The 15,314-nt window shown below is 38.5% G+C and overlaps 1 protein-coding gene across 1 annotated transcript; it reads left to right on the forward strand.

Annotated features, from left to right (window-relative positions):
• Positions 1 to 3,319: 3,319 nt before the first annotated feature.
• On the forward strand, positions 3,320 to 15,314 carry DDX18 (DEAD-box helicase 18). Its single transcript, XM_054830450.1, has 14 exons — positions 3,320 to 3,527; positions 3,656 to 3,844; positions 4,865 to 5,005; positions 5,572 to 5,707; positions 6,181 to 6,281; positions 6,394 to 6,593; positions 6,682 to 6,796; positions 8,324 to 8,463; positions 9,324 to 9,485; positions 10,449 to 10,601; positions 11,330 to 11,443; positions 12,289 to 12,345; positions 13,694 to 13,871; positions 14,523 to 15,314. Exons 1-14 carry the CDS (start codon positions 3,410 to 3,412, stop codon positions 14,663 to 14,665), a joined length of 1,947 nt encoding a protein of 648 aa, XP_054686425.1. The 5' UTR covers positions 3,320 to 3,409; the 3' UTR covers positions 14,666 to 15,314.

The raw sequence follows: 15,314 nt of genomic DNA on the forward strand, positions 1-15,314 counted from the left end.
TTTCTTCTTACATGTTAGACACATTTGAAAAAAAAAAAAATCTGATACTTGATTTTAAACCAAGCCCCTATCCAGAACTTATTACCGTCTGACAGATAAATTTGGTCTAACAGGGAAAATTATAATCTGTTAAAAATTAAAAGACAGCTCTGAAAGGTTTTCCAGTTTGTGGCCATAAGCAATAAAAGCTCTAGTTTTCTAGTTCAAAACTTTTAGCTTAATGGTGCAGATGTTCATAAATGACATCAGTGGCGGGTTTTTTCATGTCCAACCTAAGACATCAAAAAAGCATTTTTTCCGAGACTCTGTTTTCTTAAAATAAAATCTGTCTGCCTCTGCCTTACCTCAGCTCTGTACCACCATTCTAATATCCAAAAATGACTATATACTTTTGTTTCATGATCTTTTCTATATGGGATTTTGATACCTTTTGTATAAATTATCACCATCTACCTGAAATGATACAACTGAAATCAATGACTACTTTTGTGTTACATTGTTAATCAACACAAGTTAGTTAATGGTAAACAGGAGCAAAGAATTTGGCTTTAATGATGAATTGACTCTGGGAGATAAAATACTGACATTGGCAGCCCATTAAAAACATTCATCTTCAGAGGTAAATTCAGGTAAATTCAGAGGTAAATTCAGAGTATCTTATTCAGCTCTATAAAGGCTTTGCTAACCCAAAACATGATTTTCTACAAACCTTCCTGCAAGATCATGTGTAGAGAATATGAGACATTTTGACGACAACTCAATAACCATTGGAGAAAATCGTATTGTTAGTAACGATTGCCTGATAAGTCAAGCAATTAGAAATGAATCTATTGGACAGAAATGAGACATGTGCCAGTGGGAATTCATATGATATCTAAGAAATGCCAAACTTCAGAGAGAAACTATTAACATGAGTTAGTGATTTAAAATATTGTCTAGACCTGTCACAATAAAATTATCATTACTGCCTTCTGACTCTTCTTTTTTGTGACTTTCCACAATTGCAGCTTGAAAAAAAAAAAAAAACCAAAAAAAAGAAAGAAGCTTCATAAAACATGTTTTGAAATTTCCAGAGAAGCACACTTCTTTGCTAACTCTAAGCAACATCTTTTACAAGATATTATGACAAAGCAATGTTGGAGCACATGATACTTTGCCACCTAATGAAATCTGTAATTTCTGAATTCCTATATATAATGCCATGACATCTGTTTTCACAGATATAAGATCATCATTTATCTGCAAATGCAACAAAGTTTTCCTCATGTGCTGCGCTGATAATAGCCTATGGACAGAGCCAATATATTCTGCTCAGTGGGATCTAACATACCTTCTCAGGACAGTTTATCAATTTGGGCCTTGTGCCACACTAATGCAACTTCAAGAAGACTTGCCAAGTCAGCCAGGACACTGAGGTGAGTTCTTTATTTAGGGTTTTACCTGACCAGGGTTTCCAGGTCCTAATTCTTGGCAGAGCTGGGGGTGTGATGATGGGGGTGAAAGTAAAATAGTGATGATCCTGGCAGTACTGGTTAAGATAGGAACACGTTGACCATGCCATGCCCAAAGGACAACATTTTCTCCTCCCTCAATATAAGTATTAGTGTTAGCTCCCTCATGCCCAGACTTGTAATTGACTCTATCTGCACAACGGCCATATTCCAGAAAGCACAGCCTGGGTTAAATCTGGATCCAAATAGCAAACCTAGTCACATACATATAAATCAGTACAGACTAGGAAGTGCAAACCCATATCTACTTAAAAATACATTCTGCAGACACAATATAAGGTTGCCAGGAAGAAAATATGTCCAGAACCTAAATTACACTGAGTTGCAGAAAGGAACTTTTACCTGTTTAAAATTCAGCCTTGAACTGACTTCCCCTGGAGTTTTGTACCAAAAGCCTTTCTTGCTGAAGATGATTCAGTTTATTTTCAAACGCAGCTGGTGGAGATGGCAGTTACCCTTTCAACTTAATAAGCCAGTGGCCAGACCTGCTATCCAGTCTATGAAAGTCTGGACAAGATCACATGGATCATATTCTGAAGTTCTGGCAAAACAAATTTAATTCTCATCCTGGTGATCCGTACGACCTCTGCAAGACAACAATTATAGATGGTGAAAAATGACTTTTCTTTCATCTCTAACATCAGTAGCTTTAAAAAAAAAAAAGTTACATGCAACAAACACTTCAAAATTAATATAGTAATAATTCTGCAGTTTATTCTGCATTACAGCAAGGTATTGCAGGGTGAGCATTACACAGTTTGTATTCATTCAGATTTCTAAGAACACAGTGGTTACTGGTTTGAGATAGCAAAGCAATCTGCTGTGAATTCTGTACTGTTTGTGCCATCTGCTGGTCACCAAGGATGTGAAGGGCACTGCATCTCAGTCTGCAGGAATTCACTCTTTGGAAGAGGATGCAGAGCCAAAAAGCAGGATACTGGAAGGAAAGGTCACGCTGCCTGTCACTGCAATGGAGGAGCAGCTGGGAGCTCCAGCGGGCCAGCTGGGAAGCGCTGCCTAGTACAGCTCCAAGAAAACGTGCCCTGGAAATGACAGGGTCCCTGAGTTGGCCTGCTCGCTAGCACTGCCAGGCTGGTGAAAATCCAGGGGATTTCCATGTTCTTTGTGCCCATTAGGAGGAACAGACCGCACCGGGTGGCTACTGGAGATGCGGGACTTCACTGGAGGCACAGCTGTGTCCTTTATCCCCAGAGTCAGCGCCAGGGATTCTGCAAGCCTCAAAGTTTCACCAGCTTCTGTGCTGGAAGTCATCCCTGAAAGTTTTCACCCCCCGTGAAAAGCCCAGGGGATGCTAAGAGCGGAGCTAACAGATGGTGGATCACTGCTTTTGACACCCCAGCTCCTGCCCGCGGACACACAGCGGTGTCTCCAGCCCCTCTGGCCTGCACACAGGAGGACACACAAGGTGCCCCAAAACCACCTCTCCACAGGTGCCGATGCTGGGACATGCACAGGTGGATGCCCAGAGGTGTCGCTTTCTCCCCTTGGAGTTAAACGCTTGTAACCACGAGCAGAGGGAACGCCACCGGGCAAAGGGGCGCCGCGGGACAGCGGCTGTTGTGGAAGAGGTGGTGTTTTCCGTCCCCGTTCGCTGAGCTACTGCGGACGGGCACGGGGGACAACGGCCCGGGGCAGGACCCAGGTGCCGTCCCCGGCCGTGCCCGAGGACACCCCGTCAGGGGCGGGGGCCGGGACGCTGCCTCCCGGCGAGGGGCGGATCCCGCTCGGCTGCGCGGCGCTGCCTCCGCCGTGCCGCTGGAGGCCGCTGCGGGCCGCCCGTCAGGCCCCGCGGGCGGCGCAGGGGGGTTCCGGCGGGGCCGGATGCGCTGTGCTGCCGTCCCCACGTGTGGCCGCCCGGGTGGGGGAAGGCGGCGGAGATGTCGGTGTCGGTGTCCGTGAGTAACCTGCCCATGCGGCTGCTCCGCAGGAAGATCCACAAGCGCAACCTGAAGCTGCGGCAGCGGAACCTGAAGCTGCGGGCGGCCGAGGGGGCAGGTACGCCGGGGCCGGGCGGGCGGGCGGCCCTGCGGAGCCTCTCTCTCCCCGGCTGAGCGTTTGCGGAGCCGTCGCTGACTTTGGGTTTTTTCCCCTCTCTTTCCGAAATGTGTTTCCGCGCTGTGCAGTGCCTCCGCCAGACGAACCGGTGTCGCAGGGCCCCCCGGGGGAGGAGGAGGAGGAGGCGGCGGCCCCGGAGGTAGAAGCGGTGGCGGCTGGAGCGGGCGCGGAGGCTGCGGATGCTGCCGGGCCCCGCGGAGGGGAGGAGAAGAAGAGGAAGAAGAAAAAGAGGAAAGCGGCGGCTAAGGTGGAAGAAGGTACGTTATCTTAACAAATACAACTTGTTTCCCAGGGCTGAGTTACTCTCGAAGACCCCAAAAAGCGCCTGTTTCGTTTTCCGCCCTGTCGGAGAGGATTTGTCGGCTGGACTCTGAGAAGTGCCATGTGGCAGTCTGGTCTACGTTTTACAGCCCTGGACGTCTTCAGTATTACCGGTTTTCTTACTCTAGCTGTAACATTGGAACTCTTAATATATACTAAACTGGTAGCAACCGATTTAATTGCCACATGGAGTTCTGCTTTGTAACATGAAGTGTGGATGTTTCGCTTGTCTATTAAACAAATATATATACTGGCTTTCAGAGTAGAGCTTTAACAGATGGATGCTTTCTGTGCTTGAATGTCCAGCCAGTACATCTTTTTAGCAAAGCATCTAGCCTTTGGCAACATCTATATATTATGAAACTAAAGTATACCAGGAAGTTACCCCCAAAATTGCATCCTGCAAGTATTGGTAGGTTTTTATATGTTTTTATACATATATAATCACATATATCCTTTTTTATAAATATTTGAAACATTTGTCTCTTACGTCTTTGATCCTCGTGACACTTCTCATGGTCATGCAAATAATGAGGTGTTTTCATGCAGTTCTCTGAGGATTCAGGCACTTAAAACAGAACAGACATTACTTTTCACATGCCCTGAGCACAAACCTTGTTGGAATCTTGATGTCTGCATTACAGATAGGAAAGGATTTTGTAACTTGTTCCACGCTTCCACAGAAAATTTCATATAGTATACATTAAGCTTCGCTGGTTTACTGTGTGAAGTGTATTGTGTGTGCAAGAAACTTCTGAATTTTTTGCTCTCTGCCTCAGAAATTTCCATAGAAACCTTGTCTCCCCTTCTCCTGCCCCCCTCCAACCGCATGAAAAAAGCATGGCATTTGTAAGTGGATTATAGAGTAAAGAAATTCACTCTGTGGAACAACTTTTAATGATGAACACGTCCCTCATCTCTCGAACTGACTTGTCTTCTGTAAAATAATGCTCTAGATACAGAAACTAAAAAAGCAAAACCTGAAGAAGATGCATCTGTGGAGGTAGAAGATGAAGATAAGGAGGATTCTGGAGAGAAAGAAGTGGAAGAGGAGGGGGAGGAGGATGAAGTGCCCAGTTTACCACTAGGTGTAACAGGTATCCTGTGACTGCTTCTTCATATGTGTGCAAAAATCCAAGATCTAATGCTTTCTCCCAGAGCAAGGTCCAGGTTTCAAATTAGCTTTATAAGTCAGGTATTTGAATATAGGTGACATGACACTGGCAACTGTACAGCTATTGCTCAGTTCATGTTCTTTGCAATTTGCATTATATATAATTAGTATAATTTGCATTATATCCTATTAGTCTTAAAACTGCTAGTGAAAGTCTGCGTTAAAACATCTACATACACATATATGTTTAACTGTAGAAGAAAAAATCGATGAAGATGGAGGTGTACGATTAGTAAATTCAGCATGGGAAGCAGTGCATTCAGGTTCATTTTTAACAGCTCTGTGTAGTATTCCTAGGAGCAGAGTAATACGGAGTATTTCATCAGCGTCTTTGGATTTTATGGTAGAAAGGAATATGAAAAAGTCCTTTGCTTTGATTTTTTTTTTTCCCCCCCCCATCTAGTTCAGTTTTAAGTGGGTGATCTTGGGAGGACAGATGGAACTGAGAAATAAGTTTGAATTTATTTTTTTTATTCTCTCCTACTTCAGGTGCTTTTGAAGACAATTCTTTTACTTCCCTGGCTGGTGTTGTCAGTGAGAATACACTGAAAGGCATAAATGATATGGGGTTTACACACATGACCGAAATTCAGCATAAAAGTATTAAGCCACTTCTGGAAGGCAGGTAAAAAATACATATTTTAATCACTATATTGACCCCAAATGTTGTGTAAATTTTGCTAGCAAACCAAATACATGAAATGTGACTTTCTGCAGCTAAACTCTTTGGTTGTGTTTTTTTTTAATATGTTTATATGTTTTAAGTCTTTTGTTTATAGCCATTAATACAAGTTAACACAGTATATCTGTATTGTGTGTGAACAAATACTTAGGGTAAGCTCATGTGGAAGGTGCTTTGCATTTGGCTTTGGAAGCAGGGAAGTCTGTTTTCACTAGGCTCGTGTCAGCATGTCTCAAAGGGTCTCTAGAGACCAACTGCTGTGAACCGCCTCTGCCACTGAGCTCTTAATACCAACTCTACTGGTTTCCTGGAAGCCACGTTTTTGTTTTTACATTGTCAGCACTGTTCAAAATAGGACTGTTCTTTTCTCTGTAGGACTAACTAAATACTCCTCTTTCTAACTTTGCTACCTACAGGGATATTTTAGCAGCTGCAAAAACGGGCAGTGGCAAAACACTTGCATTTCTTATTCCTGCAATAGAGCTCATCTACAAGTTAAAATTCATGCCTAGAAATGGTAAGGCTCTTCATTTCACAGTTGAATTTTACTGTGGCACAGTCATTTAGGGATGTGGCTAAGAGGAAGATTGGATGAGTTGTAACTCATTCGTGTCTGATGTATTTTTTAGGAACAGGTGTCATTATTCTTTCTCCTACTCGAGAGCTCGCTATGCAAACCTATGGAGTTCTTAAAGAACTTATGAATCATCATGTTCATACATATGGTCTGATAATGGGAGGCAGTAACAGATCAGCAGAAGCACAGAAACTTGGAAATGGAATCAACATCATTGTAGCAACACCAGGAAGACTGCTGGATCATATGCAGGTAGATAAAATATCGATGTCTAATCTGTGCTATTAAAACATAATAAAAGTCCCATCCCTGTCTGACTCTGAATTTGTTAATCTTCTAGAACACTCCGGGTTTCATGTACAAGAACTTGCAGTGTTTGGTAATTGATGAGGCAGATCGTATCTTGGAGGTTGGATTTGAAGAAGAAATGAAACAGATCATAAAACTTCTACCAAGTAAGAAAAAATAAAATTGTCTTTCCTGGAAATCACTTGACTAACTTTACGTCTTCTTTATGACTCAATTATTATAAGAGAAGTCATTAATTTTTATAGTTCTGTAAATGCACTTGCAAGTGATTGTCTTACTCTGTCCTTTCTTCCTGATGGCTAGAATATATTACTTTATTTAACATCATTTATCTGAAGGACACAGTTTTCATATGCGCTTTAGGGATATAATTCTGTTCATATAAGATCCTTTTAGTGTAACATCTACGTTCTCTCATTCATCTTCCCCTGCCCGTTTATTTCCTACAATTCATTATTTCCTAATACGGCTTAAATATAAGGAAAAAGGTCTTCTGACTTGCAGTTTGAATTTTCTTCATATCTCCAAGAAGTATATTAAGGAAGTTTATTTGAATATGTACCTTAAAAATTTATTTTCCAAATTTTTAATTTAGTTATTCCTTGTAATTGATGTATAAAACACATTGTCAGAGCCAACAAGGCTCTCCCTTTAACTTCCAAAATGCAGAAAAAAACCTCACAGAAATAGTACATAAAAAAGCATTAATAAATATTTTGAGGTTCCACATCTTAAATATTACAATTCAGATCTGCATCTTTAAAATGCAGATATATAAATGTAATAAATAACAGCCTGTGAAGAATGTTAATGAATAGTGCTAAAAATGGAAAGGAAAGGAAGAGTGGGAAAATTACATGTTCATGAAGTGGAAAATGATAGACAAAATATTTTTACTTTGCATGAGTTTAATTTGGTTTTGTCCCATCAGGAAGGAAATTATATTTTAAAACAGACATTTCAAAATACAAAAAAAGCAAAATTGAAAAGTGGTGGCACCAGTTATTTGGGAAGAACAGTTGCTGCTGTTCTTGCAGTTGTGAAATGGAACAGGCTAAGTCTGTGTTTTTCCATGTACTCGTGTAATGAGAAGATGTTACAGGATCAGGATGTGTATTTGAGCTGAGGGATGGTCCTACAACTGCTCTAAGACCAGTGAGGTCACTGAGGCTCACTGCAGATGTACTGGCACGTGATTAAATAGCATGCACAAGTGTGTGTGGTGTAGACTGCACAAGATAAAACTAAAGTGCATTATTACTGTTTGTTTTGCAAAATCATCTCCAGTATGATTTTTTTTTTAAAGGCATTTTTTAATATTCATGGGAATGAAATCTATTTATAGTTAGAATTACAAGGTCGGTCTCTATTTAAATAATTATTTTGTGTCTAAATTGGAGTGCAAATGATTATTAATGTTTTCCCAGAGAGAAAGAATATTGTGTTTTGATAGATGTTAGGATTTCAGGAGTGGGGGCAGCCTAAGTAAACATCCTGTACAATCCATAATACAACTACACCTGTCTTTGTCATTAGCAGTATGTTGGAATTAGATTTTAGTTGAACAAAGGAGATGACTTGCTCAGGGAATTTTGCAGCTAGAGATTTTATGGACTTGCTATTTGAATTCTCCTTTAAAAATGAGGCTCTCTTTCAAAACAAATATTTTTCAGAGCGCAGACAGACAATGCTTTTTTCTGCTACACAAACCAGAAAGGTTGAAGATCTGGCAAAGATCTCTCTGAAGAAAGAGCCGCTATACGTTGGGGTTGATGATAACAAGGAGACAGCAACAGTAGATGGTCTTGAACAGGTAAAACACAAATGTTATTAAAAGGGTCTGATCTGTGAACATACTAAGTCCTGTGTGTTTTAAGTGGGTTGTACAAACGCTGTCTTAAAGGGTCTTTACCATCCCAATGGGCAGAAGCTATCAGTTGCCTAAAGGGCTTTATTCTGTCTGCTATCATCAGTTATGTGCATCTAGCCAATATTTGCAGGACAGATGATATAAAACCTCATGAACTAGTACTGTAGTTACTTACACTTGTCTATTCCCATCCATATTACATACCTAAGCTCCAGTTGTCTTTCTAACTGTATTTTCCACGTTACTGACTAATGATATATATACTTCAGATATATTTCATTGTTGCTGCTTCAGATACTAGCTAAACAGCAGTTTCTGGGTTTGTGCAGCTGACATGATGAGTGTTGTTATAAAATTACCAGTAGCTATGTATTACCTTAAAAGAGTAAACCGGTAGCAAGAATTCCATAAAATAAAATTCTTGAAATCATAAAAAATGTTAATAACCTTATGCAGTTATTTTCATGCCTAATGTCAGTAATTCGGAGTTCTTGAAATTAAGTTTTATTGTATAAACTAATTACTTTTCAGTGAACTTACATTCGTTTGGATAATTAACTAAAAATTACTACTTATTTCAAGTTAGTACAGTAAGTTTCTTACCAAGTTCATTGTCTTTAGGAGTTTCATGTACCAAGGTGAGGGACAGACAATAAATCAAATAGTTTGGCTCAATATAGCTGGAAAAATTAACTATTTTGCATATTTGTTTCACAGCATAACACTTCCCTGATTTAACTGTATTGCTGAAGCAAAAGTTTGTTCCATGCTACTTTATTTAACAATATTTAAAAATTTTCCAGGGGTATGTAGTGTGTCCATCTGAAAAAAGATTCCTTTTGCTCTTCACATTCCTCAAGAAGAACCGGAAGAAGAAACTAATGGTATTTTTTTCTTCATGTATGTCAGTGAAGTACCACTATGAATTACTCAACTATATTGATCTGCCTGTTTTGGCCATTCATGTAAGTATTTTATTAACTGATTAATTAATTTGATGGTACCTGTAAGTTGTTACTGACCTTACATTTGCCTCGTTTATTTCTGTCCAGTTTCTAGTAAAGAGATACCCTGCTCACAAAACTGATGATGGTCTTGATTAGTCTGTAGAGGAAGGAGATAAAGCAAAGGCTATGTAATAACAACACTTGAACATCATTAATCCTGGTATTTTCCAGACCAGGGCTGAACACTGAGATTAATTTATTTTCTGTGTGTAGAAAGCTTTCTGTTTTCTTTCCAGGAGTCGCCTTTCATAAGCACTAAAACTCAATTTGTGGAGCAAAGCTATTGTCAGAGGAATCCAAACTTTCTGATCCCTGGAATGTTGGGTGCTTTTTCTAAGGCCAGGCTGATGTTTGGTTTTACTATGCCAATTCTTACCATTTGCATGAGTATTTTAAATTTTTATCAAAACCACAAAATGCATAGTTCAGGAGAAAGAATTGACTGAAAGTTTATGAAATAATTATAACTGACCACAAATGTCCTTTTTTATTTTGTCCTTTTTGGGGATTTTTTTTTTGCTATACTTTGATAGAACTGTTAAAAGTATTTTACTGTCATCCGTCTAACATATTGCTAGACTTCCAAATGTCCTTTTTCTGAACTCGAGGCATTTATGCAGCCCTCCTGAAAAGAATGCTTAGGCAACCAAATTTTTAATGCTTTGGAAAGTACAGTGTAACCTCTGGGAGATACAATTTCAGGTAGCCCTGTGCTGTTGACTGCCATAGCATTGTTTCTTCACAGTGAAATGGTCCTGCTTGGTCCGTACAAGTCCATGATATGGAAAGATGCCCCAAATTATTTTATGTTTTTGGCAGGGATATCATATGTGAAATGGGAAATTAGATTTAAGCTTACAACTTGGCAGATTTTTTTTTTTTAGTTGATATTTCATCCTTAATGTGTTTGTTTCCTTTTAGGGCAAGCAGAAACAAACCAAACGCACTACAACATTTTTCCAGTTCTGTAATGCAGAATCTGGAATACTGTTGTGCACCGATGTCGCTGCCAGAGGATTGGATATTCCCGAAGTTGACTGGATTGTCCAGTATGACCCTCCAGATGACCCAAAAGTAAGTTAAGAAAATAGAGAAACTTCACGGCAACAACTCACATCCTAGCTACAAACGTGGTTGCAGAGAAAAGCTGAAACTGCTGCTTGACAGAGGTCAGGATTCAGTCATGTTCATATCTAACAGCTGATTTCTTCCCTTTCCCTTCATCAGCTCCTAGGAAATGCTGCACCTAGCCTGAGACCTTTGTTACTTTTTTAAAAGTTGCTTTTTAAAACATTACTCTGTGTGCTGTTAAATTAATTTAAAATCTGATCAGCTAAACAACAAAACACTTCTCAGGAGGAATATGAGTTTATATATGCATCCCTGAGTCTCCTCAACAGCTTTTCCAGTGGAAATATGATTTTTATTTAAAAAACACCATTCTTATTTGAATAAATGTCCAGTGTAAACAAGTGAAACTCAAAAAACCTCAGAAGTTTTGACAAATACGCAGAGCGAGTATACCAAAAGCAAAGTTTAATTTTCAGTTAAAACAGACTAAGATTTTTTTTCTTCTGAAAAAGGTAAAATACTCTGTCAGGGGTTTCTGTCTCAGCCTAATTACGCTTTGCATCTTCAGCACTTGGTTTCCCTCATCCATGTGTCAGTGCTAAGAAAAAGTCTTAAAAAATAATGGATGATACATTACACTATATTAATGTTAAATTGGGGGGGTGAAGCTATTTGTTTATTACGTGTTTGAAAGACAGATTGGACTTGCTGTTTCTTATTCTTTCCAAAAGGAATATATTCATCGTGTTGGTAGAACAGCCAGAGGCATAAATGGTAGAGGACACGCTCTGCTCATTTTAAGACCAGAAGAACTGGGCTTTCTTCGTTACCTAAAACAAGCCAGGGTAAACTTACACCTTTTTTTTTTTTTTTTTTAACTCTGTAACAGGTTTTTAAAGGCAAAAACTGTAACGATTAATCAAACATTTTAATTTTTTAAGCAAAAAACATTCTGTTGCTTAGAAAATATTTAGCTGAACATCTGACTCGGAAGTCTGAAGTCAGCAGCACAAAGGTGAATACTGAGTGTATTTTTAGTTGCTTTGCAACTGTGCAACTTGTGTTAGCAAAAAATAAATAAATTTCTTATGCCCTCTCTGTGGAAGGATACTGGGAGGAGCTTGGCCATCCAGAGGAGATTGAACCACAGATGTTGCTTGTGCAGTTTTTTTTTCTATTCAAAGACTCAATTGCATTTTGTTCCAATTCCAAAAGAAGCGTAGCTGCCTTCTAAATGTAATCATTTTAATATGATAGAACTGCACGTAGTTTCTTGGTTGCTCTCTTTATGGGCTTGTTTACACTACGAGTTTTGCCACTTGTAACTGAAGTGGTATGGCTCCTAAAGCAAAAGCTAAAGGGGTAAAAGTGTCATACTGAGTGTCTTTGTTACCTTAGCTTGAAGGAAGTGATAATACTGGCATGTTGATGTAAAGGCACTTCACAAATATGTCTGTGAAGGGTAATAGTGGTATAATAAATGTATAATGGTGTGATCGTTGCTTTGAATAAAAGATGATGCCAAAAACCTAAAAATATGTACAGGTATGCTTTTCATTCACGAAAACATCCTTGAACTTTAGAGTTGTAATTGCATATTGACAAATACAGCTGTGGTATTAAAAAAACACATTCACTACTTACACAGTATAAATAACTTTGCTATTTTCTTTCTTTCTTTTTTTTTAAGGTACCCCTAAGTGAATTTGAATTTTCTTGGTCAAAAATTTCAGACATCCAGTCTCAGGTATGCAATGATTTCATACTACAGCTACTCTGAATATCTGTGTAATAATTTACATGGAGAATGTTAGTCTATAATGACTGCAGTTTAAAAATGTATATGCTTGTTTGGAAAAGTTCCTCTAGATGAGTACCGTGCAGTAAATCCTCCTGCCATGTTGTCCCTTGATGACAGTAAAGCGATAAAATGTTTTGAAGTTAAAGCTTAATTTTACTATCCAGTACTAAATTGTCATCATTATACAGTATGAATTTGCTTGTAAGAATTGGGGTTTTTGCATTACATTGCAAAACCACAGTGATGTAAACCTCCTTTAAACTTTGAACAGAATGTTCTGGTCTGGCATAGCAAACAGGGTTTTGGTAGCTTTTATTGAATAGTTACATATGTTCAGATTAATTGTCAGTAGCATATGTCTTTTACAATGATTTACTCAGACTTCAGTTTGCAGAAGAAGATCCAGTGCCAACACTTAGAAGTGTTAGTATATAGTCCAGGTGTATTTTTCACTAGCTGGTGTTAATAAAGGCCAGCATCAGCTAAACCTGTTTTGTGCTCCAGTGCTACAATAGCCATGGAGCAAAAAGTTGAACAGAATAGCATAGATAGTTCTGTAGAACTGTGGGTTTCTATTGTTTTGTTCTCTGAATCATTCTTTTCATAAGAGCTCTGTAAAGGTTCTTTGCAGTAACTTAAGCTTGAAATAGCAAGTACAAGCAGCAGTGAAGACAGTCCTTACAGAAGGAGGTTCCTAGTTAATAATTAGGAAGTAATGATGTCTAATGTAACTTATTTTTGGTATGCTGAATTACTGTATGTTAAACATCAAATGAGACACTTGAATCCAAAGAGTATTGGGAACTTGGCCTGCAACAAATAAAATGTGTCTGCCTACAACCAGTGCATCTGCATTTTTGTCTTAGAATTAATACTGCTTATTTTACAATGCATTTGCACCATAATAGGTAAGACTACATTTAGAATTACATGGAATGGTCCAGTTTAGATGTCTGACTTAAAAGTATACTGTCGTTAACCATTAATTCTCAATACAGGTAGTTTCATGGTATGAATCCTTCTTGATTAACTTGTTTGGGACAACCCAATTTAGTATTTCTGTAAATTTTCATATTGCTGAGGCTTTGTACTGTAATTCAGCTTCAGGCTTTTTTGTCCGTCTGTTTATGAAAGTGCTCTGATATATGTATGTGCACTCTACTGTCACAGGGCAATTTTCCTGAAGTGAATAGTGAATGTCACTGCAACACAGTAAATAATCTGCTTGAATATAGTTTATACACTTGTTACAGCTATAATTGGATATGTCTCTTGTTTTTTTCCCTCTCACCAGCTCGAAAAGCTGATTGAGAAGAACTACTTCCTTCACAAGTCAGCCCAGGAAGCATACAAAGCTTATATTAGAGCTTATGACTCCCATTCTCTGAAGCAGATCTACAATGTCAATAACTTGGATCTTCCCAAAGTCAGCCTGTCGTTTGGTTTTAAAGTTCCTCCATTTGTTGACCTCAGTATCCTTTAACTGCAGTGTTTCAAAGCTGAATTTCTGAGTTATAAATGTTAAATGCAACTTACTGAAGTTCCTATGCTACTTCAAATTCTTCTTTTTAATCTTTTTTTGCTATTAATCACATAAATGCATCATGCTCCACCAATAGTTTATCAAAGAAAATGTTAAACAGCAAATACTAAAACTGCAAGAATTGCCTACAAACATCAATGTTCTAGTGCATGTACGTGCTGTACATGCTTCAGTTGCTGCGGGGTAGCAGATACTGGAATGCATACATGCATACGTGTTCTAGAGCACTCTTCTCCTCCATGCAAAATTATTTTCATTGAAAGGTATGTGCTTAAGTTTAATAATCATGCAATATTGAAATAGAGGGGCAAGAGCATGAAATAGAAGACTATATCTAGATTACTGTCAAACCTGCCAGCAGATGGAATTTGAAGCAGTAGTACTTTGGCCAACTTAGTTGAACAACTGGAGGAATAAAAGCATTGTTTAGAACCACAGGCACAAATTTCTAGTTTTGTCTGTATTATGCAACCCAACTTTTTGTATAATACAGCTGTTTTTTCCTCACATTAATCATAACCCTTACCATACCTAAAAAGCAACATTTCCTTTTTAAGTTCTTTAACCAATAAAATTCCAGATGTGAACAGCAACCATGGCAGAAGACTCCAGAAAAGAGGTGGAGGTGGAGGATTCGGTTACCAGAAATCAAAGAATGTCCACAAAGCTAAAATCTTCAAACACATTAGCAAGAAATCAGACAGTCGGCAGTTTTCTCGTTAATCATATGTTCATTAAAATGGCCCGTGGCATTGGAATAGACTACCTTGATCAAAACCGTCTGGCAGTTACTTCCAATTTAAACTTCTCTATTCACATTTTAGGAGTCTTTATGGTTTTGTTTCTGGGAACATCTTTCATCTTTCAGTTCAAGAAGACCCTTTGGAAGGGACACTAAAGATGGAAAGGGAGAATATGGCTAGCTAATTTTACCCTACTTGTTGTAAGGAAGAAGATAGTTGAATCTTAAGTCAATACTACAGAGTTTTTTATTAAAGAAAAAATAGTTCTAGGTTTTATAGAAGAATTTGCTTTACATTTACCCTTTTTTCTATGTAAACCTCTGAAAATTGTTGGACAGATTACAGTGTGAGATTAAAAAAACCAAACTTGCTCAGATGAATCATTGCAAGGGTTTTTAGTGCTACAGAACTGCTTTGTCCATCAAATATGCTGAAGAATATAGGAAGATTCCTTTAGAACAGAACATACCTATGAATAGTTAAGGCTGTATGAGCTTGTGATTAATTTCAGTTGTATCTGTATAACAAGTACAGTGTCCAAGATTTAAGAAAAAAAAAATCTTATACCACATCTGGGACATTCTTAATACTGTTTCTTTTAATGTTGTGATAAAATGGTAACATTCTAG

This window comes from Grus americana, chromosome 6 (assembly GCF_028858705.1).
Source record: "Grus americana isolate bGruAme1 chromosome 6, bGruAme1.mat, whole genome shotgun sequence".
Lineage (NCBI taxonomy): Eukaryota > Metazoa > Chordata > Aves > Gruiformes > Gruidae > Grus > Grus americana.

Excerpts from the sequence above, each read along its gene's own strand:
- DDX18 (XM_054830450.1), top strand. The coding sequence starts at position 3,410 with ATGTCGGTGTCGGTGTCCGTGAGTAACCTGCCCATGCGGCTGCTCCGC. Across the intron at positions 5,006-5,571 it reads TTTACCACTAGGTGTAACAG|GTGCTTTTGAAGACAATTCT; the intron begins GTATCCTGTGAC and ends CTCCTACTTCAG. Across the intron at positions 12,346-13,693 it reads TTTCAGACATCCAGTCTCAG|CTCGAAAAGCTGATTGAGAA; the intron begins GTATGCAATGAT and ends CCCTCTCACCAG.